This window comes from Elephantulus edwardii, unplaced genomic scaffold (assembly GCF_000299155.1).
Source record: "Elephantulus edwardii isolate Elephantulus edwardi_28Jun2011 unplaced genomic scaffold, EleEdw1.0 scaffold00104, whole genome shotgun sequence".
In the NCBI taxonomy this organism is placed as follows: domain Eukaryota; kingdom Metazoa; phylum Chordata; class Mammalia; order Macroscelidea; family Macroscelididae; genus Elephantulus; species Elephantulus edwardii.
In genome coordinates this window covers 7,026,570-7,053,172 of record NW_006399854.1, presented here as the reverse complement: position 1 = coordinate 7,053,172, position 26,603 = coordinate 7,026,570, and the positions used below count along the sequence as shown (strand labels likewise).

The 26,603-nt window shown below is 37.8% G+C and overlaps 1 protein-coding gene across 2 annotated transcripts in view; it reads left to right on the top strand.

Moving 5' to 3' along the window:
• KCNH5 (potassium voltage-gated channel, subfamily H (eag-related), member 5) overlaps positions 1-26,603 on the top strand; it is a 591,159-nt gene that overhangs the window by 117,271 nt on the left and 447,285 nt on the right. For both annotated transcript variants that reach the window (XM_006891790.1, XM_006891789.1), the window contains exons 5-6: positions 7,451-7,566; positions 14,903-15,295. In XM_006891790.1, coding sequence (XP_006891852.1) covers positions 7,451-7,566; positions 14,903-15,295 — 509 coding nt within the window. The remainder of the gene's footprint in view (positions 1-7,450; positions 7,567-14,902; positions 15,296-26,603) is intronic.

Here is a 26,603-nt window from a genome sequence, read left to right as displayed (position 1 = left end):
CAAGAGAAGATGGAAGGAATACACAGAGTCACTGTATCAGAAGGAATTGGCTGACCCAGAAGAATTTCATGAAATGACATATGAGCAAGAGCCTATGGTGATGAAGGAGGAAGTTCAAATTGCTCTGAAGGAATTGGCAAGAAACAAGGCTCCAGGAGTTGACGGCATACCAACTGACATATTTCAACAAAGAGACACTGACCTGATGGGCTCACTAAGATGTGTCAAGAAATCTGGTTCTGGTAGAATGGTAATATTATAAGACATTGGCAAATATAATTAAGGTCCCTGGAATGGATGGAATACCAAATGACATATTTCAACTAACAGATATTGCCCTGGATTTGCTCATCAATCTGTGTCCAGAAATTTAGAGGACAGTTGACTAGCCAATTTACTAGAAGAGATCCATATTTGTTCTCATTCCCAAGAAAGGTGTGCCAAGAGAATATGGAAATGATCAAACAATATTATTAATATCACATGCAATCAACATATTGCTGAAGATAATAAAAAATGGCTAGAAAAATACATTAATAAGAACCTTCCAGAAATTCAAGCGAAGTTTAAAAGATGCACCAGGAATATAATTGTTAATGTCAGGTGGGTCTCTGCTGAATGCATAGAATAACAGAAGAATGTCTATTTGTGTTTAATTGACTGTGCGGAGACATTTGGCTACGTGGATCATAGCAAACTATTGTTAACATTGAGAAGAAAGGAAATTCCATAACATTTTATTGTGCTCATATAAACTCTATACCCAATCAAGAAGCTGTTGTCTGAACAGTTAGCAAGGGAATACTGCATGGTTTTAAAGCAGGAAAGGTCTGTGTCAGGGATGTATCCTTTCTCTATACCTATTCAATCAGTATACTGAAAAAGTCATTTGAGAAGCTGGACTTGATAAAGAGGAATAGCATCAGGATTGGAGGAAGACTCATCAACAACTTGTATTAAGCGGATGACACAACCTTGTTTGCTGAAAATGAGAACTTGAAATGCTTGCTTCAGAAGATCTAGGACTAATGCCTTTAGTATGGATTACATATCAACATCAAGGAAACAAAGGTCCCCACCATGGGGCTAACAGACAACATCATGATAAATGGAGACAAGATTGAAGTTGCAAATTATTTCCTGTTACTTGGGTCAACAGTCAGAACCCTTGATGCTAACAATCAGCAGATTGGGCAGGTCTACTGCCGGGGACCTTTTAAAAATTCTTAAAATAATGATGTCAGTTTGAAGACTAAAGTGAACCTGATTCAGGCCATGGTCTTTTGTTGTTGTTGTATACCATTGAATTAGAGCCAAAAGGCAGATGAGGAGATTGCCCCTCCTCCTGCAGCAGAACAACTGGTGTATTAGAACCATGTACCTTTGGGATTCTAGCACAGCTTCTTGTAACTAGGTCACCAGAACTCCTGGCCGTGATCTTTTAAATCACCTGTTATGTATCTGAGTATTAGACAATGAATAAAAATGACAGAAGAATAATTGATAACTTTGAGTTATGATGTTGGAGGTGGGTAATGGAATATTCTGTCAACTAACAAAAGAACAAGCAGATATGTCTTCAAAAAAAGTGCAGATGGACTGCTCCTTGGAGACAAAATGGTTGACTTTGTCTCTTGTACTTTGGACATGTTCTAAGGAGAGGCTATTCCTTGAAAAGGGACATTATGCTTGGAAATATGAAGGGTTATTAAAGGTGTGGAAAAATCCCCAATGAGATGGATTGACATAGTGATTGCAGCAATGGGCTCAAGTGTATCAGAGATGATGAAGATGGTACATGATAGAGCAGGTTTCAGTTCTGTTGTTCATAGGGTCTCTATGAGTCATACTCAACTCATCGGCACCTAGGAACAGCAACACGAGTGTTTTTGTTATTCCCGCTCCCAGCTATTGAGGCATTGGAACTATTGTTTAGATAATCCTCATGTGTAATAATTAAAAAGGGGGAAAATTATTGCTAAGAAAGTAATTCTTTTGATTTTGTATGTGTTTTAAAATAGTACTAATCTGCGCTCATATATATGCTATGGTATAAATTTATTGCGTAATATTTTCAAACAAACTTCAAACCTGTCAAGATATTTACAGTGTGAAATAGCATGTCCTTTATAGTTATGACACCTTTGTGCTAGTAAGTGAGACAATACACAATCAAAACTTCCCACAAACCTAGAATGAAAATAACAGCAAATACAGCAACTTTTCCCTTGTGGGAAGCCAATGGTTTTCTTTAGAGAGGAAAGAATGGATGAAATATGAGTAATTATACTATGTAGTCTCTTTGGTGAAGAGTAAAATTGTTTATCTAAGCTCTTTCTTATAGATTAGAATCTTGTGTTGCATTCCAGTAGATTGATTTAACTGCCTCTGAGACTTCCTTTTAGTTTTAAGATTATGCAGTTCATGACAAAGAGGTTAATTGCAACCCAATAGAGCTAAGTTAATGTTTTATTAAAGAGGAGTTGGCATTCTTAGCTTTTAGGAGAACAAATGTTTTTGTAGTGCCGTGAATAACTTATAGGGCAAGTATTAGGCACTTCATATTCAGCTTTCTGTTCACATTACCGTATATCGACCCCATCTAAGTAACATCAGTGAACTGTGCTGAATAATCAGTCATAACAGTTGGGTCTCTGTAAAGGTGAGATCAGTAAATGTATCGCTGAGAAAAGTTAGAACTGCTGATATGTCTTTTCTGTCTGACCTAGACAGTGTGGCTTCTCAGTTTCAAAGTTTGACTGTACAATGGGGGTTGGTGAGAGAAATCAAATGCACTAGTTTAGAAATAAACTCCAGCAATTCTAAAAGCATAGGCAAGAGAATTGAACTTCCGGTGATTCACTGTGCCTTGGTTAGTGAGGGCATAGTCCTGCCTAAATAACATGCCTCTGGAAACTCTATAAACTTTGATAAATGTCAATAGTTGTAGAGGGGCTTCAGGCCTTTTGTTCATAGGGTCACTATGAGTTGTGCTTGATTCGAAGGCAATCATCATCAACAACTGAAAATTTATCAGGGCAACATATGCACAGTCAGGAAGGAGCAATGCCTACTTGTTGAAAATATTAGTTAAGAAGTAAATAGCATCGTAGGTATATCTTGAGGTAGAGGAGAGAGAAAGGAAGTTGAAGATTATGTTCCTGATGATTTCTTTTAAAAAATGAATTAAAAACAAAGGTAATCTAATTAAAATGAAGAGAAAGTGGTAATACAGTGGTGTTGAGGGACTTGCCAGATAGTTCTGACAATGAGAAACCAGAATAGCTTTCAGTGCTCATCTTTGATATAATGGCAAAATTAAACATTGCTTGGATTTGTCTTGGTCCATGGTTATTTCTATATCCAAAGCTCCTTCATAGTTACCCAAGTTGACAGTTGCTTTCAACTTCTCTAGGAAGGAAAAAAAAAAGTTCTTTGTATATCTTATTAACTGCCCCCTTCTAGTATTTATTTCTGAATTAGTTCATTATGTGCCACCCTTACCTTTATTTTTCTGTTAAGTTTTTAAAATTCTCCTTCAGTGATTGGATTCTCTTCTTCCACGTGCCTAACATGCCTTCCTCAGTCTCCACTACCACACCTTTTCTACAACTCTCTTCCTTCATGGGACTGATGAATTAAGTCAGTATTGACTAAGATCTGTATTTCTGTCCTTTTATTTAACTTTTATATACACATAATAGGGAATTCTGGTGGCTTAGTGGCAAGAAGCTGCACTATAATCATGAAGGCATGAAGTTCGAGACCACCAGTTGCTCCGTGGGAGAAGGATGGACAATCTTTTCCCATGCAGTTAACTGCCTCTAAAAAACCTACTGCATGGTCAGCTATGCGTCAGTTCTGACTCTGTGGCACACAGCAACACACACATGATACTATGTTGGCTTAATTCCTATTCAGTGTTTCCACTCATTTACTCAACAAAAAAATGTGTCTCATGGTTATGTCCCAATTGTGTTTTGACAACTAGAATTTGAAAGAATAGTATTTGTCTTATAAAAATCTTATCATTTACTTAATCATCTTTTCATCTGTGTTTAAGGAAGCTGTCACTCAGGATATGTTGTTTGAAAAACACTTTTCATATGAAGAGTTGTTGTTACATTTCTTTCTTTTTGTTTCCTTAGTGATAGTTCAGTGTTTACCTATGAAGAAAGATGCACACACTTTATTTTTGTTTTTTTGTTGTTTTTTGAATCTAAAATAAATTAGAGAAAAGAGGTGAACTAGTCCTTAATCATACTGACTTCATGTGCAAAATAAGACACATATTTGAAAAAGCTGTATATCCTGGTAGCAAGTAGCATATGCTGACTTAAAAGCTTACTGGTGATCGTATAAGAAGCATCAAAGAAATAATTAGTCCCAAGGATTAATTGCTCATCTGAACCGTAATCTCCTTTAACCTGAAACCTGGCTACTACTACCAACCACTCCGACTAAGGAGATAAAAGAAGACCCCAGCTAGAATGGTTAAAAATGGAGAACAGAATTCAAGTTAAACAAACAAACTAACAAACAAACACCAAATCAATAAAGAAACAGCTTACTGGTTTTATAGTGACGAGAAGAATCCTCAAGATCATTGTTGCCTTAAATTGACTTTCTAACTTAAAACTGGTGATACTCAAGGAGACTGCTTTTCAGCCAAGTAAAGATGAGACTATAAAAGAATACCTTTTATGAAGAATATGCTTCTTAGAACAATCAACTATACAAGCCAAAAGGGCCGTATTTACCTGAAATGAATGAAAAGTCACAGGAGTAACATGTTTTTATTATGTACCTTTGAGTTGACTACAACTCATAACGACCCTATGAACAACAGGTATGAACCCTGACTCTCATGTGCCCCCTTCACCATCTCTGATAGACTTAAGCCCACTGTTAGCATCACTATGTCAAGTCATTTTCTAGGGATCTTCCTTTCTTATTCTGACCTTCAAAGCCTGGTGAAAGCAAGACAAATGAAAATGGAGAACACAGGGAGAGAAATAGGGAGAGCGCTGACACAATGAGGGGCTTTAACTAATGTCACAGAATAATATACGAACTATTGACTGGAAAACCAGCTTTCTATGTAAATTATGAAGTACAATAACTTGTTTAAAATTAAATGTTTCTCTTGTAATACATACATATATTCACTTTACCCAACTTAAAAGTATAAACCAAATAAAACCAAGACATTTCTAGAAATATTCAAAATAATTAAAATACTCAGCTGATGTAAGAAAACAATCACCAAGTAATATCTTAAGATACTAATTGCTCCTGTATATGCTGTCATGTGACTCTACCTTCATATCTTGTACCCCAATAACTCCAGCCTAACTAAAATCTCATGACAAAAGACAGGGCTTATTTAAAAAAAATTATAAATAAACTTTATATATTTGTGATCTCTGTTGTGCCAGACTCTTCATCAATGTGCTGAAAAGGAGAGTACATCATAATCATGTTATTGACATGTGAGCTATGCATCCTGTACTTTAAAGGTGCAGAGGATAATGTCTTTCTCTGCTAGATCAGAGTAGCCTCTAGATCAGTCAGAGCTCCTCAGAAGGAATCAATCCTTTAATTGAATGAATCTGGAGGAACCATTAAGCATTGACCAGAGACACAGCATAGGAATAATGCATTCCAGCCAGTCTGATTATATAGCATGAAAACACATACACATTAACCATTAAAATTTTACTAGTAATTTGAATTTTAGTTTTAGATTTGTTTTTCTAGTTTGCTATTACTGTTCATAGAACTAGTATGTATGAATAAAGACGGGAGAGGAGAGAGATACAGAACAAAATCCTGAGTACAGACATATCAAAATGAGGTTAAGGCCGTTCTTGATTACTTCTGGAAACTATTTTAGAAAGTTTGAAAAGAAAGAAAGGCATGGTTTGGATTTGTGCTTTACATAGAATTTTGGCAGCTATCTGAAGAGTTGCTTGAAGGAATGTGGTCTTTGGGATGCTGTCATCTAACTCAGCAGAATGACGACACAGTGTCTGACTTAGTAGAATGGGATGAGAAGTTTCAAGTTGAATAAAATGTGTGCAGTGTGAAATTATAAACTGTAAGAGTGGATATAAGAGAGGGAAAGGGTGAGGGAGAAAGAGAGGGAGAGGAAGAGGGAGAGAGAGAGCACAAGAGAGCGAGCACGAACTTGAATGTGTATAGTAAAGACGGAAAGCAAGTCTCCGTTTTCTGACTCTTGGAAAATTAATTCATGGGACCATTCATCAAGCCCAAGGATATGTGAAAGATACAAAGTTGGCTGGGGATGTATGAAGAAGGTGATGAGATAAACTTTGGATACCTCAAAATGCAGATGCCTGTGGGACACCTTAGTAGAGGTAACTAGGAGCCAACTAGATACACAGTTTTAACATTTAAAAGAAAAGTCTAGGTTGATGGTATAAGGTGTAGTTTACCTCTAGTTGCATAGTCTTTAGGAAGTTGAGCTCCGAATCCAAAGTAAAGCCTCTTTGATGGTTTGAACCAACAACAGCTCCTCAGAAGAAAGATGCATAGTCTCCTTTCATGTGTTTTACAGCCTCTAATAGCCCAAAGGGTCAGCTGTGATTTCTGTCATAATAGCAAGGACTTTTTTTGTAAATGAAACATTTATTATTTTATCTTTTATGTGCTTATGGAACTCCTAAGACATGGTGCCATGTCTCCTGTTTGTTTTTTTCCTTTAGCATGCTTTACAGAGTGGGACTTGAGGCTGAACATAATTCTAAAAGCTTAACTATTTGTTTTCATTGCTAGGAGGATGATATCTGTTGATGAATAAGAAACAAGGACTTTCTATACGTGATATCAGTTTGCTTCAAGCTCACTGGCTACGATATTGCCACTGCACAAAGCTACTCCTTATTTTATAGCTATATTTCAAATAGATGATGATATGTTTATATTGTTAATAAATATCTTAGGCTGGGTTCTTTAGAGAAGCAAAATCAATGAGGAGTATACCTGAGAAATATATAAATAAAGGACAGACTCATTGCAAAGGGATACTCATATACTTGTAAAAGCTTGAAAATCCCAAGTTAGTGGGGCAGATACCAGGTTAGTGGCTTCTCCTCACCCTCTTAGATACAGGGATTAAAGAACTGTATAGGTGGATCAGAAGAGAGACTGCAGGCTTTCAAAGCTATTTGCTTTAATTACTTTAATTGGTAGGCAGGCAGTGTGACAGGACACTAGTTCAAGTCTGAAGAACCAGAGTTCATAAGGTGACAACCAGTTGCAGGACCCAGATGAGCAAAAAGCACTGATACTTTTAATTTAAAAAGACTGGTACTTTTAATTCTTTCTAGATGCTACATAATTGTTAACCCTGTAACTGTCAGCAAGCACATTGGATTCCATATTCGTTATGTGTGAAAAATTGAGACTTTCTTTCCTTATTTTCAAGGTTGGACAAAATTTGCTCGACTGACACGGGCTTTGACAAATAGCCGAAGTGTTTTGCAGCAGCTCACACCAATGAATAAAACAGAGGTGGTCCACAAGCATTCAAGATTAGCTGAAGTAAGTGTGACTAACTTTGCTTCCCGAGATATTGGTGGTGATGATACTTTCCCACTCCCTAAAATGATTCCATGTAATTATTTCTGGTTAATATTTTATAAGCACTGGTGGCTTAGTGGTAAGGAATTGTGCTGCCAATATAAAGGTATGTGGTTCGGATCCACCAACTTCTCCATGTAAGAAAGATCGACAGGCCCTTCCTGTGTGATTGACTGCCTCCGATAACCTGCTGCGAGGTCAGCTTCCAACTTGATGGCACACAACAACAACACCAGCAACACCACCAACACCAACACCACTTTATAAACTCTTATTTGCTGACTTATTTTTTCCTTGTAGACATTTCAGACATTTCTCTTTCTCCACACCTTTTAAATGCTCAAATAATAAGTGACATTAAAGGTAATGCTTGTAGGGTGAGATTTTGTTTGAGAAACTGGAATAAAAAATTTACTCATGCATCCATCTTATATATGTAGCAAACAATTATTGAAAAGTTTTCTCTATTATTCTTAGATCTTGCAAAAGATGTCCGTATAAATGAGGGTTTTTTGTCATTTAGTATCTAAGAACTACTTAAGAAAACTGACATTAGAATGTGATGAATTTCTGGATAAGTACCATGGGAAATCATTTAGAACTCCAGGGAAGGCTGCATGCTTGTTGTGACACCTAAACTAAGTCAATCATAAAATTGTAAGATTTTAACCAGACGAAAAAGAAATAATGGTCATGCTTTACTTGGAAAGCTAGCTTGGGCAAAGCTTAAAGAGGAAAGAGTATGATAACTTTGATCAAGTACAATATCATTGTACTTGAAGTCTGTAGGGAAGGAAGGTATCGAATGACATATAGTGACATGGAAGTGGTTGATAAGAGTCACATCATTAAAGATCTTTAAAGTGCTAAAGCACAAGAATGCAAATTTAAAGACAAAGGTATGCCTGACTCAAACTATGGTATTTTCAGTCTCTTCGTATGTTTAGGAAAGTTGGATAATGAATAAGGAAGACTACAAAAGAATTGATGCTTTTTAAATGTGATGTTGGTGAAGAGCATTAAATTATCCATGGAACAATACACGTGGAACAATACACCAAAAGAGCAAACAAATATGTCTTGGAAGAAGTGGTGAAGTTTCATCTTATTTATATACTTTGGACATATTGTCAGGAAGTGCCAGTGCTTGAAAAAGGACGTCAGGTATGGAAAAGTTGATGACCAGTGAAAGACTAAAAACCTTCAGTGAGCCTGAGCATAGTCAAGACCCTCAATGAGATGGATTGACGAGGTGACTACGGTGATGAACCTGAACATGACAGAAAATGTTAGGATAATACAGTTAGCACAGGATTTTTTCTCTTTTGTTCTTGCTGGCTCAATGTTACCTAGCAACAACAAAAACAACATCATATCTATCCAATTATCCAAGCCAAAGTCAAAGGAATTGTTCTTAAATAACTCTTGTTTCACATGCAACCAGTAATAAATGATGCATTTAAAACATCATAAGCGTTTTGCACAATTTTAAAGCAGATACCATTTCCATTTTCAATAATGTTTCTTTTATTACCAAGAAGTATGTTGTTGTCATTGTTATGTGCTGTCGAGTTGCCTGTGACTCACAGTGACCCTATGTACAACAGCCCTAAACTCTACTCTATCCTGTGCCAATCTTATTGTCTCCAACACACCTACCCCCATTACCCCAGTGACTGAATCAATCCATCTCATGGAGGGTCTTCCTCTCTTATGCTGTCCTTTTACTCTTCCAAGCATGACGTCCCGCTCCAAGGACTGAAGTCACCTTGCAACATGTCCAAAGTATGTCAGACAAAGTCTCAGAATCCTTGCCTCCAAGGAGCAGCCTGATTTCACCCTTTCCAGGATGAACTTGTATATTCAATACTCTTCTCCAGCACCACAGCTCAAAAGCATCAATTCTCCTTCTATCATCCCTAGTCATTTTCCAGTTGTCTGATGCATAACAAGTGATTGCAAAGACCATGGCCTGTATCAGGCTCACCTTAATCTCCAGACTGACATCCTTGCTCTTCAATACTTTAGAGAGGTCTCTGACATCTGACTTTCCCAATGCAATTTGTCTTTTAATGTCCTGACTGCTGTTGCCAAAAGTGTTGATTGTGGAGCCAAGCAGACAAAAATTCTTTACAATATCAATCTCTTCACCACCCATTATGATTCTGCCAATCGGCCTAGTTGTGAGAATCTTTGTTTTCTTGATATTGAGCTTCAATCCATATTGAAGGCTGTAGTCCCTGACCATCTGCAGCAAGTACTTCAGGTCTCCTCAGTTTCAGCAAGCAGAGTTGTGTCATAGGTTGTTGATGAGTCTTTCTCCAATCCTGGTGCTACATTTCTCCTCATAGAGCCCAACCTCCTGGATAATCTGTTCTGCATATAGATTGAAAACATATGGAATAGGATACATCTCTAGTGTGCACCTTTTCCACTTTTGATCTATGGAGCGTTCCCTTGCTCTCTTCTGATGACTGCCTCCTGGTCCAAGTATTGGTTTCAGATAAGCATGATCAAGTGTGCTGGAATTCCCGTTATTCTCAGAATTGGCCAGTTTGTTGCAGTCCACACAGTCAAATGCCTTTGCATAGTCAATGAATGATTTTGATGCCATTCGTTTGTGACTGTGTCCTTTTACAGATAAAATTTATTTTGAATTACATATATTCAGCATTTTCTTGATTATCCAACTGGACATGGAATGTGAGGAAGTGGATTGTAGAGGGAAAAAGAAATTATATTTGACAACCCCAAATTCTGCATGGTTGCTTTTTCTCCACACCAGGTGGACAGATATTGTTACCCTTGACATCATTTTAATTTTTAAGAAATGTTATTTTGAGAAACTTTTTTAATTGTTTCTTCTCATCTGATTGGGGGTATTTTTGTCCTTCAATTAGTATTTATAAATCTGATTCAGATACAGAATTGCCTTTTCTCAGATCTTTGACGTGGTTTTAGAGGATATGCAGAAATAACAAGGTTTCAGGATAGATTTGGTCTGTACTTCTGCAACCTATTCTCATAGATCTTTAAAGATTGGCTCCAAAATAACACAGAATTGGCACAAGAAAATTATTCTTCTTGTTGACCTGAAAGATTTTTATAATTTGCTCAACATGAGTGCCTAATTTTGCTGTGAAATTTTAGTTTCTCTTCTCATTCCCCAAGATACATCCATTTTCTCTTAACTCCACCTGGACCTCTACATTTGGAGCCATGCCTAGATTCTAGTCTTTCTGTCGGCATCTCGTTAAGTTTCTACGTGCATGCACATCCTGCTGCTTGTCTGCAGCTTTTCACTTTTGCAGTGGATGGAGATACACATACGTAGCACTGCCATGCCAGTGGTTTCGGCTCCTTGGTCTTCAGAGAGCACGAGTGTGTCTGTATCTGTACACGAGTGCATCAGAAAATGTGATTTCATCTGCCTCCCACTTAAAGGTTATGTTTTCAAAAGTATAAATGAATTACCAAGAAAGTGTAGAGTTACTGCTCATGAATTTGTAAGAGACGGCCCTAGTGACTAAGCTATAATTGAAATAGTGATTTGCTTAGTAGAAAGATCGAAATCTAAAATCTTGTATATCTGGTTTTGCTTATTTGTTCATTTCATTTCCCCCTCCCTCTTGTTTCACTTCCTTTCTTTCTTGTTTTCTCCTGATTTGATTTTTGGTGCATTTTATTTAAGCTGGTCACTGTCTAAAGAATAGAATCCTGAATGTTGGAAGAAATGTAAGACCAGGAAATGGCTCTCACTTTGGGTTGTTGTTGTTGTTGTTGTTATGTGCCGTCGAATTGTTTCCGACTCATAGCGACCCTATACACAACAGCCCTAAACCCTGCTCTGTCCTGCGCCAAATGCACCGCCTCTGACACACCCATCCCGATTACCCCAGTCACTGAATCAATCCATCTCATAGAGGGTCTTCCCCTCCTGTGCTGTCCCTGCACTCTACCAAGCATGATGTCCCTCTCCAAAGACCTGTCTCTCGTTACAACATGTCCAAAGTATGTCAGACGAAGTCCGAAAATCCTTGCTTCCAAGGAGTAGCCTGATTTAACCCTCTCTAGGATGAATCTGTTTGTTTTCTTGGCAGTCCATGGAACATTCAATACTCTTCTCCAGCACCACAGCTCAAAGGCGTCAATTCTCCTTCTATCCTCCCTAGTCATTGTCCAGCTCTCTGATGCATAACAAGTGATTGCAAAGACCATGGCCTGTATCAGGTGGACCTTAGTCTCCAGAGAGACACCGTTGTTCTTGAGTACTTTAGAGAGGTACCTAACTGCAGACTTTCCTATTGCAATATGTTTTTTTATTTCCTGGCTGCTGGTGCCAAGATTGTTGACCGTGGAGCCGAACAAACTGAAGCTGTGAACAATCTCAATCTCTTCACCATCCATCACAAGAAAATTTTTTTTGTATTTCTTTCAATAGGGGAATTAAAGCCAATTTTTAGGTAAAATAGTATTTTGGAGTATAAGATTAACATATTGGTCTTTGTACCAATGCATTCATAAAACATTTTTGTTTTTATTATTATTTGAGTGGAAGGAGGAACTAACTTATGAAGGAAAAAGTGTTCAGAGCTCCCAAAATTATACTATGTTACTGCTTTTCTTTCAAAACCAAGTCATAGTTAACCCTACAGAGTGTTTTCAAAAGCTGTAAATTGTATGAGAGGAGATTGCTCATCTTTATCCCAGGGAGCAGCTGGTGGCTTCAAATCCCTTCTCTCTGAGTTGGCAGGGCAACTCCAAGCCCACTAGGTCACCAGAGCTCCCTATAATGTCTGCAGTTTGCTCTTATTTTCCAAATAAGAATTATTTCTGTTCAAATAGTGGGTAGACATAGATGGTAAAACTTCAACATTGGACTTTTGTCATGGGAATATTAGAATTGGAAGCTAGTAAAAAAAAAAAATTTAAAAAAAAAAAAGAATTGATAGCTAGTGACTGGGATGTGAGAGAGATGCCACAGTTAAATGATTCCGTATTGTCAATACTTTTGTCCCAATGTGATACTTGTATTTTTGGTAGAATAATTTGTTTCTACACCCGTTGTTATTGTTATGTGCCATCAAGTTGCTTGCAACTCATAGCAACCCTGTGTACAATAGCCCTGAAATGTTCTCTATCCTGGGCCAACTCTACTGTCTCTGACACACCTACCCTCATTACCTCAGTCATTGAATCAATCCATGTCTTCAAGGGTCTTCCTCTCCTGCTTTGTCCCTCCACCCTTCCAAAAAGGATTTCCCTCTCCAAGGACTGGGTCCTCCTTGAGACATGCCCAAAATGTGTCAGATGAAGCTTCAGAATCCTCGCTTCCAAGGAGCAGCCTGGTTTCACTCTCTCCAGGATGAACTTGTTTGTTCTTCTGGCAGTCCATGGTGTATTCAACACTCTTCGCCAGCAATACTTTTGTGCTCCTAAAGAGACTATCAGACAGTCTCCCATGTGATTTACAGCCTGGCAAATCCAGTGGTGGGTCAGCTCTGGGTCGATTTTAAGCAAATTGAATAAGGAATTTAAGACCAAATGGGGGGAGAAAATATAACTGGGCTGCTGATAATATGGGTCCATGCATAAAAATCTTTGTAAACATCACTGAGCTTGGAATAATAATTATAATAAAACAAAAGAGAATACCAACAGGTTACATTAAGTTTTAACTTACTCAATTTATTTTTTTAAGAGGTTTTTCAGGATAATCATCTTCCAGGTTTCAAAATATACTAATAGAATTGCTTTGCTGTGTTGTATGTGACCATCAGACGCTCATGCCGAAGGGTGTTTCTGTTTACATATATTCCTGCACTCAATTATTTCATGCATTTCTGATTTCATGATTTAGATATTTTGATTTCTAGTTTCTTGATCCCAGGAATTTCTGAGACATTGAGTATAAGATGAGCCGTGCTGTTGGAAAAACATTTAATACATTCACATTCTTATTCACTTGCCAGACTCCTTAATGTTTAATCTTACTCAGTCTTAGTTTCACTGATGGCAGGCAGCAGTGGACACTACCAGGCCTTTCAACTCGGTTCCACTATTTCCAGTTTCCTTTCCTCTAAGAAACATCAAAAGACAGTACAAGTCCTGGCTCGCCTTTGTTCAGGGCTGCATCAACCTCTGGTATAATTAGATCATTTGCTTTTTCTCTTTGTCTCTTAATTAAATCTCATCAGAGAAGTCATAGTTCATATTGTATAACCTTACTCTGAAATTCTTGCATTAGTAAAAAAAGGTACAGAGAGGAAAATTGAGTCTTCAAACTCTTTTTTTCCCCATGAAAGGAATTTGCATCTGTGCAAAGCCCCATAATATTCTTTGAGTTCTGATTTTAGGGAGATAAAGAAAAATAGTCTATAATATTTATAACTTCTCGTATCTCTGTGCCAGTTTTAAAGAACCCTTGCTGAGTCTCACTCAATAGCAGGATCACCAACAGCGGGGCTTCAAGGAGACCGTCAGAACGAAAGCCACACTTACTAAGGTGCTCAATGTGGGTGCAGCATGGATTAGGGTGAGTCACCCAAATAGCTGTTGGGTACTCAGTGAGAGAAGGGTGACTTTAGGCAGGACTGCAAAGCGAGTATGCATAAAGCATTACAAGGAGTGGACTTCCAGAAGGGCTGAGAATTGATGCTGCTGCTGGAAAGTAAGCCAGATGGACCAGCAGAGGAGTCAACATGGTAGGTCAATTGTATATGGAGAGATTTCCTTTGATAAAACTTCAGTGCAACACAGGAGAACCATCAGACAAATCTGGGGGTATGACTGGCCTTGAAACCAAGAGTTTCACAGGCAATGTTTGACTTCCAGTAAGTTTGATCTAGGAGTGTCTGGATGATGCAAATGTTAAATGCTTAGCTACTGATCACAAGGTTGGTAGTTTGAACTTCTCCCGGGGTACCTTGGAATACGTTGTTATATACTGTCAAGTCAGAGCTAACTCATGGCTGACCCTCTAGTAGGTATTCAGAGGCTGTAAATCACATAAGAGATTGCCCTTTCTTCTCCCACAGAAGTAGTTAGTGGATTTGAACCTCATGCCTTTGGGATTGCAGTGCAGCTTCTTATCACTAGGGCCACCAGAGCTTCCTTGGAGCATAGGCCTGATGAGGTGCTTCTGGAAAAACTCAATCCTTTGAAGCAGGTCTTTGCATGCAGCGGGGTCATCATGAGTTGGAATGGACTAGACTAGCAGTTTACAACAAGCTTGATGTCATTGTTGACTGCAGAAAGTGCCAAATCATCTACATAATATTTTTTTCTTCTCTTTTAGGTTCTTCAACTGGGATCAGATATTCTTCCACAGTATAAACAAGAAGCGCCAAAGACGCCACCACATATTATTTTACACTATTGTGCTTTTAAAACTACTTGGGATTGGGTGATTTTAATTCTTACCTTCTACACCGCAATTATGGTTCCTTATAATGTTTCCTTCAAAACCAAACAGAACAACATAGCCTGGCTGGTGCTGGACAGTGTGGTGGATGTTATTTTTTTGGTTGACATCGTTTTAAATTTTCACACAACTTTTGTGGGGCCTGGTGGTGAGGTCATTTCTGACCCTAAGCTAATAAGGATGAACTATTTGAAAACTTGGTTTGTGATTGATCTGCTGTCTTGTTTACCTTATGACATCATCAATGCCTTTGAAAATGTAGATGAGGTAAGCACTTTTTGTTTTTTTCTGACTGCTGTGGTGTGTATGTTTTGAGATATTTGGATAAAAGTCTACAAACAGATTGAATTACTCTTTAGTTGCCAATTTCAATTTTCACTCTATTAAACACTTGCCTTAATTTTATTAAAATAATTAATTGTGTCCACTTTTCCTTGATGGTGGAAAATGGTAAGAACTTGAAAAATGACTTTAAGAGGAGTCAGTTATTGTAGTTGGTGAAGACGTAGGAAGGAAACATTGAAGCGTTCACATTTATTTTGCAAATGAGATAACTAATGGAATGGTGCTGGAATAAACTATATTTTATTAGAAAATCTGCAGCATTTTAAAATTCATTGTATACAGACAATTTTTTCAACCCTCCTTTCTGGATTTGGTACTCAAATTTACATACAGATAAGAGGGGTTTTGTAAAGAACAATTTTTGGAATAGTCATAGTTTTGGTTTTTTATTCACACTTTTGCTTTAAATTTAGTCTTGAGTACATTTTTGGGTAGAACTATATTGGATGATCTCTGATGTCTGAACTAATTAAAAGTTCTCCTTATTTAAAGACATCTGCACAAGTAGAAATACTTGGAACATGAGTATGCCTAAAAAACTTACTTCATCTAGAGCTTCTGAGCCTCTCACTTAATAGTGAATGGTTTTTAAATTTTTAGAACAAGATTATATGTTGTTGTTATGTGCCATTGAGTCGCCTGCAACTCATAGCGACCCTATGTACAACAGCCCTAAACACTGCTCTGTCCTGTGCCAATCTCACAGTCTTTAACACCACCACCCTGATTACTCTAGTCACTGAATCAAACCACTTCAGAGAAGGTCTTCCCCTCCTGCGCTGTTCCTCCACCCTCCCAAGCATGATATGATGCAACCCATAATCCCAGCTAATAATATAAAGGAGTTAATGTAGAAAGACTATATTATTAAAATGTGTTAGGTAATATTATGAAATTTCCCCAAAGATTATACTGTGTCTTTGTAGCCTGTTCAGATAGAAAATTCTCCACTGCATTGTTGTTTGTTACTCTGTGTATTGGGAGGTAGGTGGAAACTTTTCTTCACTCCTCTCTCCGAACTTTTCATACTCTGTAAACCTCAATAATTTTTATTGACTTAGATACTCCCCAAATGAAGTATATTCATTGTATTTTAATACTTTATATGTAACCAAAATTTTGTTGCAAAAAAATTCTAGATAAGAAGAAATTGCAGTAAATTTTAAATTTTGGAATTACAGTAATTTTTGAATTTTAAATGTCGGCTATAATAAACTTTTAGAGATACATTTCTTTTTTTCTCCTATTTTTGGAGGGGATTGAAAGGAGTTAATATTGAAAATAATAATAATAATAACAATAATAATAATAATAATATGATAAATACACTGTAACAATATATTTTACTTATGGGGCAGTGGTGGTTTGGTGGTGGATTTCTCTACACCAGGGAGGACCCGGGGTTGAATCCCAGCTACTTCTCCTCTTGTGCAACCACCACCTCCTCTCAGTGGAGATTTGTGTGTTGCTGTGATGTTGAAGAGGCTTCAGCAGAGCTTCCAGACTGAGGAAAAGTCTAGTAGTCTACTTTCAGGATTAGTCAATGAAAGCCCTATGGATCATGGATCACAACATTCTGATCCATGGCTAGTAATGGTGATGATTCGGTCCAGAGAGATATTTTGTCCCTTTATGCTTGGGGTCACATGAATTAGATGCTAACTCTATGACAGTTAATAACAATGTATCTTACAAATGAAATGACATAATATATTCAAATTTCAGTTCCTTTAACTATCTGTGAGTATCTTATGTGGTTGCTATGTTCCGTCGAGTTGCTATGCACTATTGCTCTGAACCCTCTACTGTCTGAGCCAATTCATGGTCTCTGGCACAAATGCCCCTGTGACCCTAGTCATTATGTTAATCCATTTCATCCAGGGTCTTCCTCTCCTGCTCTGTCCCTCCACCCTTCCAAGCATGATGTTCTTCTCCAAGGATTGATTCCTCTTGGCATCATACCCAAAATATGTGAGATGGAGCTTCAAAATCTGTGCCTCCAGAAAGCAATTTGTTTCACCCTCTCCAGGACAGACCTGTTTTTCTCTTTGTAGTCCATGATATGCAATGCTTTTTTCCCTAGCACCACAACTCAAAGGCATCTATTCTTCTATCATCCTTATTCAATGTTCAGCTCTCTGATGCATTGCAAGTAATTGCAAAGACCAGAATCAGGTACACCTTAGCCTCTAGATTGACATCTTTGCTCTTCAGCAGTCTGGAGAGGTCTCTGACAGCAGCCTTTCTCAATGCATTTCATCATTTGTTTTCCTCATTGCTGGTCCCAAGAGTGTTTATTGTGGATCCGAGCAAGCTGTCTCAATCTCTTTTCCATCAGTTTTGGTACTGCCAACTGGCTCAGTCATGATAATCTTCATTTTTTGATGTTCAGACACTTCAGGTCCTCCTCAGTTTCAGTGGGCAAGGTTTTGTCATCTGCATAGCGCAAGTTGTTGATTGAGTTTTCCTCCAATTCTGATGCCACATTCCTCCTCATAAAGACCAGCCTCCTGAAGTATCTTTTCTGCATATGGACTGAAAAGGTATGGAGACAGGGTGCATCCTTGACACACTCTTTTCTTGATTTCAAACCATGCAGTATTTCCTTGCTCTATTCTGACAACTTCCTCCTGGTCCAAATACAGGTTTCACATGAGGACAATCAGGTGTTCCCATTCTTCTCGAGATTAGCCACAATTTGCTGTATTCTACATAGTCAAATGTCTTTGTGTAGTCAATGAAGCAAAGATATACATTCTTCTGGTACTCTCTGCTTTCAACCAAGATCCATTTGTCATGTCCATTGCACCATGGCCTCTTCTGAATCCAGCCTGTACTTCTGGTAGTTCTTTATCAATGTACCATTCCAGTAATTTTGAAATTATCTTCAGCAAGATTTTGCTTGCATGTGATATTGGTGATATTGTTCTTTAACCTCTACTTTCTGTTGGGTCACCCATTTTCTGGAATGAGAATAACTATGGATCTCTTACCAGTGAGCTGGATAGCTAACTATCCTCCAGATTTCTTGACAGTCTGGTGAGCATGTCCAAGACAGCATCTGATTGCTGAAATAAGTCAATTGGTATTCCATCAATTCCTGGAGTCTTGTTTTTTGCCAGCTCCTTCACAGCAGCTTGAACTTCTTCCTTCATCATCATTTCCTGATCATATGTTGTTTTCTGAAATTCTTCGGTGTCAGCCAATTCTTTTTGATACAGTGACTCAGTGTACTTCTTCCATCTTCTCTTGATACATCCTAGATCATTCAATATTCTGCCCATACATAGCATCTTTAAGCATTGCAGCTCAAGAATTTAGTTTGACTAGGGGAAAAAATGTTTAACATACTGCATAAGAACAAATACATTAAATGTAAAGTACAAGTCAATACAAAAGGGATTTATCTTCATTTGTATGAAGTCAAATGCAAAATGCAATTACTCTGACAATAGACACCAGGTTTATAATTGTGGTGGCCATGCAGATGCTCTGCTGAGAACTCTTCAAGAGAACCTGCTGTGTGAAGACAGCTACTGGCTTGGGAAAACATTTTTATCAAATTAATTTGAATGATAACTTAATTTTTAAAAATATTTCTGGATAGTCATTCATTAACCAATTAACAAGACATTTGATCATTGTTGACTGACAACTTCTGGGCCTTCTGATCCTGACAGCTCATACTGTGAGACCGTGCTTCCCCAAGGCTTCTCTAAGACCATAGTTGAATGTGACAGAGATATGACTGCCCAATGCAAGACTCCTCTATTAAGAAACTTTTTGCTCCTGGATTCTTCATTTACCTGGTCTGGCTTTGGCAAAACTGTGCTGTGGCCTGAGACCCACCCTTCTCAATTATCTTTGAATTGCAAGTCAGGTATACTCTGTGGTGCAAATATTTTCCTTAACCTCTGCTTTCTTTTTACTAGACCTGTATCTTTGTAAAACTATGCAGTATCTAATTCAGACTTGACATCCACACCTTAAAGGACCAGGACTGACTAAGAGTGTGGGAAAAGTCATTCTCATACATTGCTGAGAGAATTTGAATCAATATAAGATCTACCATGAAAATTTGGCAACGTCTTCTTTTATAATTTCATAGTAACTTTATGTGTGCAGAATAGAACTGCTCCAGAGGACTTTCCAGAAGGAGCACCTTTAAAAGCAGGTTACAAAACCCCTCACCTACCACTGTTTAAAAAAACCAAATAAATTAATTTTGTATTTTAAAAAATGCAGATTACAAGATCTTTCTTCAGAGATAGTTTCTGATGGATTCAGACAACCAAATGTTTGGCTATTAGTCAGGTGCTTCACTGTTTCTATCACCCATGGATCCTAGGACTTTAATCCAAGTGATAGGTTTTATTTTTGTTGTTTAATTGAAGAGTGGATAATAACTTTCAAGTTGTTTAAGAGATTATTATTTATCTCCATGTCACCAAATAGCATGTTTCTGCACCACAGTAGAGATTTTTGAGGGTAGTAGGTGCAGGATTGGGCAGGTTTTTGTTCTGTTGGGTCACTGTGAGTTAGAACAAACTTGATACCACTTAACAGCATCATAGCATGCTTGTTGGAACATCATGCATAGAAAAGTAGAGAGATGATGAAAGAGATGAAGACCCTCAACCAGACAGATGGACACAGTGACTTCAGTAATGCACTCAAGTGAGTCAGAGATTGTGAGGAGAGTACAGGGTTCAGATCTGCTGTCCAGAGGGTCTCTGAGTCATACTTGACCCGATGGCACCTAACAACAGCAGCACATACCTATTTCTGACTTTTCAGTTTAAGGCTTTGACTTCTGCTGTGGGAGACGAGGTTTATTTTTATCACCTTCCCTTCCTGTTCTTCCCATTTGCATGCACCATTCTAGTCCTATTATTCTTGCAATATAGTTACAATAAGGTCTTCTTTTGGTTTTATCAATATTAACTATTTATATTATTATGACTACAAATATTCTATTAGCATCCTCTCAGCATGTTAGGTACTATGGAGTTGACTGTGATTCATAGTGATCTTAATTACAACTAATCAAAACTTTGCTGATTGTGTGCTGTTCTCACAATCTCTGCTATGCCAAAGCCCTTTGTTAAAATCACTGTGTTAGTCCATCTTATTGAAGATCTTTCTCTACTTCACTGGTATTCTACTTTTCTGACCACGAAAAGGCATCTATTCTTCATCTCTCTTCCTTAGTCATTGTCCAGCTCTCATGCATACATAGCAAGTAATTGCGAAGACCATGACCTTGATTAGGTGCGCCTTAGTATCTTGACTCTTCAGTACTCTGGAGAGGTCCCTGATGGCAAGCAGCTTTACCTAATGCACCTGAATGTTGGTGTCAAGAGTGTTGATTGTGGAACTGAGCAAGTGGAAATTGTTAACAATCTCCATCTCCTTATTTTATAACATCCCATTTTCTGGACCATCACTCTTGTCAGAAAACTTCTTACATTATGTCCAGACAAGTGAAATGAAAATTTTCAACATAATTCATCTTAACTTTTGCACACATTTGCATTTTTAAAATTACTTGTATAATTTTGTATGCATTTAAGAGAACCACTTTATCAATTGTTGGGCGGTGTGGTGTGTTAAGTTTCTATAAGACAAATTTACTGTGGGGTTTTGTGTTGGTTACTCAGGGTCTCAGTTTCTGAGTCTGCTTGACCTTAATTATCAGGCTATAAAGAATAACTGATAGAAGTTACATGAATAGATTTTTGCATGTGGAATTCTGTTGATCTGAGGAGGAATTATTTGTTGGACTCTTAGAGAGCATTTGAGGATATATTATTATTTCCTCTATGTGTCTATTTCCTTGGTTATAAACCTTGTGATAGTGAAGAATATGCTTTCTCTCTATCGTCTTGGTAATACTCCATTGCTCGTAATACTTATTAGTGACTCATTCACCTGAAGCAGCGAAGTGTTAGCAAGATTTTAGGAAATTGCACAATGGCATAAAAGTAAAATAAGACTTAGAAATGAATTTGTGATCTGCTGGGTATCTCGGGAATAGGACTGAAGATGAGTCTGGAAATTACCGTTTAATCCTTTGACCTGATGCCGGTGCAGAATGATTTAGCAGCCTTATTAACACTATATTTTCAAGACTGCCTTGGCCAAAATGCTGTCTGAAGGGAAGGATATACAAGGAGTTCAGGGACTGACTATGTGATCCTTTAAAAGAACTAGGAGTCCATTAAAGAGAAGCATTCTGTCAGAGAAAATGGAATGCAAATTTCCTAGAAACCATAAACAGAGGAAAAAAAATGTACTCAAAAGGAGTCCAATGAATAAGGTCAGACTTCTTTGTTTCATTCATTTGAATACAGCTGTGGGAACCTACCATTCTTGATTTCAGGGAAGTTAGGTGGAGTTGAAAGGAGCCTTAGTGGCTGCTAACCAGAAGTTTGATTATTTGAACCAGATCAGTGGCTCTGGGAGAAAGACCATATAATCTGCTTCTATAGCCAAACAAACAAATGAACAACTAAACTACCATGGGACAGTTCTATTTTGTCATCAAAACAAGAATTGACTTGTGGTAGCTCCTAACACAGTAACAGCTGAAACTGAGTCCCGGGTTGGTGCAATTGCTTCGTGCTTGACTAATAACCAAGGTGTTGGTAAATTGAGTTCACCTAGTGGTGGTGTGATTGGAATCTGAGAGTTTGACAATGAATAAGGATAACAGAAGAAAAATTGATGCCTTTGAGCTGTGATACTAGAGAAGAATACTGAATATCCCTAAGAGTGTCAAAAGAACAAATATGTCTTGGAGAAAGTATAGCCAGAATACTCCTTGGATGCAAAGATATTGAAGCTTCATCTCACATACTTCATGCATGTTGCTTGGAGAGGTTATTTCTTGGAGAGGGACATGATGCTTGGAAAGGGTCAGTGAATAAGAGGAAGATCAGGTGGACTGACGTAAGTGACTACCACAATGGGCTTGAGTATGTCAGAAAGTGTGAGACTAGCCCAGGATAAGATAAGGTTCAGATCTGTTGTTCATGGGTTCACTATAAATCATACTGGACTTAAAGGCACCTAACAACAAAAGTGGTGCTGGGGAAGAAAGTTGCTTCCATGGATATTATTATTTCTGTTAGATGGCTTCACATTGGTTCCATCTCATAGCAACCTTGTGTACAATGGAGTGAAAGCTTGAATCCATCAGTGTAGCTACTATGTTAATTCATCTTGTTATGTGTCTTATTCGTTCTCTCTGACCTTCTGTTTTTACCAAGCGCATGATGTCCTTCTCCAAGCATTAATACCTCATGATAGCCTGTCAAAAGTTTATAGAAACGAAGTCTCACTATCCTTCATCTAAAGAGTATTCCCCTCTACTAGACCCAAGTCTCATTTGTTTGTTTTTCTAACATTTTGTGGCATCTGCAATATTTTCCACTAACACCACAACTTGGGGAGCTCTGGTAACCTAGTGGCAAGAAGCTGCATTGAGACTACCAGCTGCTTTGTGGGAGAAGGATGGACAATCTCCTCCCATGCAATTAACTGCCTCTGAAAACCCACCAGAGTATCAGCTGTGGGTTGGTTCTGACTCTAGGATATACAACAACACACAATTTAAAAGGCTTCAACTTTCCTTTGGTCTTCTTTATTCATTGTTCAACATTCTTATACATATGAAACAACTGGAAATTCCATGGTTTGGGTCAGTCACCTCACCTTTTAGTCCTCAAAGGGACATCTTTCCTTACTGAACACTTTAAAGAGGGTTTTTGTAATAGGCTTATCCAGTGAAATAGTTTAGTTTCTTACTGGTTCTTCCTTTCCATGGGCATTAATTGAGGGTTTAAGTAAAATAAAATTCTTCTTATTCATAAAATTTACAGCTCTGAAAGCTCTCTGAAGCTTAGTTTTGAATCAATTCAATGGAAATGCTTTTCATTATGGATTTTCTCCCCATTCCTAGCCCCAAGAAAGGAACAGGCCTTTATCACCTGGTCTGAGAGGGACTCCAAGTGACTGACCACACTTGGAGAAGGTAAAAATTGTTTGTGGGCAGTCAAGGGAGGTTTCATTTTATAGGGGTTTCAGGGAGGAGTAGGGAAGATGGTATTTTGCTCTAAATTAAGGGCTGTTAATTAACTTGGGTTTAGGCTTTTGTGATCAGGCCCAGAGCCTTATCAAGATTCATTGTCTGGTCTGGTCTTTGATCTGGCCTCCTAGATGTTATCAGGTTTCTCAAGGAGTGATCAGGCCTGGAGGCAATTGCTACATTCTTCCTACATTCCAGAGCCCAAAGGAATATGATGATTAGAGGCAAAGTTATCTCTAGCTACTTCTGCGGAATTGAGGCAACTGCTAGGGGTCTGATGTTGTTTTCCTGTAAGGTCTGAAAGAGGAATAGCATTTTCATGTGTTCTTGGACAGTTGCTGGAGAGATGGCTATGAGGTGGTTTATTAAAAATTTGTGAAAGGTTTTTATAAAAAGGGAGAAAGAGTTATATGTATATATAAAAAGAATGACTAGAAAGGGAGTTAGGCTGAAGAGTAGCCAAGAGAGAATTCCTGATTGCCAGTAGGCCCCTGATTGTCTATATAGGGCATTAGTTTACAGAAAGAACAGTCTTAAGGAAACAAAATCATATGACATTGGGGAAAAAAATGAAGCAGGCAGCTGTAGAAAATATATTGTTAAGTAACATATGAATATATAAGGAACATGATACACAGGAAATTTAGCTGACAGGAGGCATTAGTGAGATGCTAAACATGACCAACTGAGTTAGAACAGAATGAAATAAGGACAAGGTAACACATGCAGTTTGTCAGGAGGTAGAATAACTGCTAAGTGGAAGCACACAGATATTTTTAATCTTCACAGGGGCTATGGAAAAGAATTTTCTAAATTATTACTTTTTTATGAGCTAGCCTTGTCAAACTGCCACATGTATTTGATTTCACATATGTATACACTGCAAACTTTTCTCTGGTCTAGTCATCAGAACAAAAATTGGAAATCAAATAGAGTAATAATAATGCTTGTGGATTTTCGAAACCTTTATTAGCCTTGAATCTTTTCTTTTCTTTTGTTGCCATTTTAGGCACTTATCAGAGGATACAGTGTTTGTATTTTCTGCTTAATCAAGTTAGATTGTCATTACTTTATCATTAAAGTATAATTTAAAATATAGACAATAAGTATAGATAATTTAAAATAACGTTTTTAAGTAGGATAAATAGTAGAGAATTTCTCCTAGTTCTAAAGTTATTAAATTTTAACAATGTTGTCCTTACATTCCATTTCTTTTCCCAGTTTATGATAGCAATGCAATATTAAATCCTCAGCAGTTGGATTTTAATTTAATTTTGTAATGAACATACATATGACTTTTACTGTGATTAAGTTTTCATATATCTCATATTACATCTGGGTAATTTTGCTTTTTATTCAGAGCTTAAGTTTCTTAATAGTCTGCTTAAAAGAAATTTAGTTCTATGAAGATGGCACCGAAAGCGAAGAAGGAAGTCCCTGCCCCTCCCCAAACTGAAGCCAAAACAAAGGCATTAAAGGCCAAGAAGGCGTCCTGAAGGGCATCCGCAGAGAGAAAAAAAAAAGGGAAGATCCTCACATCACCACCTTCCAGTGGCCTAAGACGCTGAGACTCCGAAGGCAGCCCAGATAGCCCTGGAAGAGCGCCCCCAGGAGAAATAAGCTTGACCACTATGCCATCATCAAGCTTCCACTGACCACTGAATCAGCCATGAAGAAGATAGAAGATAACAACATACTTGTGTTCATTATGGATGTCAAAGCCAACAAGCACCAAATCAAACAAGCTGTAAAGAAGCTCTTTGACATTGATGTGGCTAAGGTCAACACTTTGAGAGAGAGAGGAATAGAGAAAGAAAAAGTAATTTAGTTGCAGAGTTGTGGGGTTTTTACATATTTTTATTCATTTGCATGCAAACATTGATATACATTGTGCTTCATGCAGAGACATTGTGTTTTATACAGTCTTTCATTTATATTATATTGTTTTGTTCCTGCACATTGTGTTTTATACAATCATTCATAACCATTACATCTTATGTAATTACTTATTATTGATCTGTGCCTATTATAACACACTCCATCTTCTAAAAGTCTTTATTGAAGCTTTCCTGTTCCTTTACCTCTTCCATCCACCCACTAACTCCTGCTATCCTGGTGATTTCTCTCCTTCCCCTCTTTTTGCCTGTTCTCCCTTTCTCCTTTTGAACATTTATACACCTTTTGCACACTTTGCCATCTATTTTTTCAATAATGCTCTTATGCAGTATTTGTCCTTATGCTGTTGTTGTTATGTGCTGTCGAGTTGTCTGTGATGAGACTGAGTTATTTGCTTTCTGAAAACTAGGCCAGGTGCTGATTGTGGAGCAGACTACCAACTACACATATGCAAGTTCAAACTGAGGCTGAGAAAAATTAAATCAAGTCCACAGGAACCAAAATTTGACCTTGAGTCTATCCTACTTGAATTGCAAAACCATCTCAGGAACAGGTTTAAGGCTTTGGATATTAATGAGCAAAAACCGGATGATCTGGGGGATATCATCCAGGAGCAATGCAAAAGGTCATTACAAAGACAGAGGAGGAAGAAAAGATCAAGATGGATGTCAGAAGAAACTCTGAATGTTGCACTAGAGAGCCAAGAAACCAAAGCAAAGGGAAGAAATCAAGAGATTAAGGAGTTGAACAGAAGATTCCAAAAGGCAGCAGGGGAAGACAAAGTAAAGTATCACAATGAAATATGCAAGAAGCTGGAGTCAGAATATCAAAAGGGCTGAACTCACTCAGCAATTCTTAAGCTGAAGGAACTGAAGAACAAATTTAAACTTTGAGTTACAATATTTAAGGATGCTTTGGGCAGAATATTAAATGATTCAGGAAGCTTAAAAGAAGGTGAAGAGAGGATACAGAGTCACTGTACCAAAAGGAATTGCTGGACACAGAAGAATTTTATTAAACAATGTATGAGCAACAACTTGTGGTGATGAAGGAAGAAGTTCAAGCTGCTCTGAAAGAATTGCAAAAAACAAGGCCCCAGGAATTGATGGCACACCAATTTACATATTTCAGCAAACAGATGCTGCCTTGGACATGCTCACCAAGTTGTACCAAGAAATCTGGAGAAAAACCACCTGGCCAACTGACTGGAAGAGATCTATATTTGTTCCCATTTCAAAGAAATAT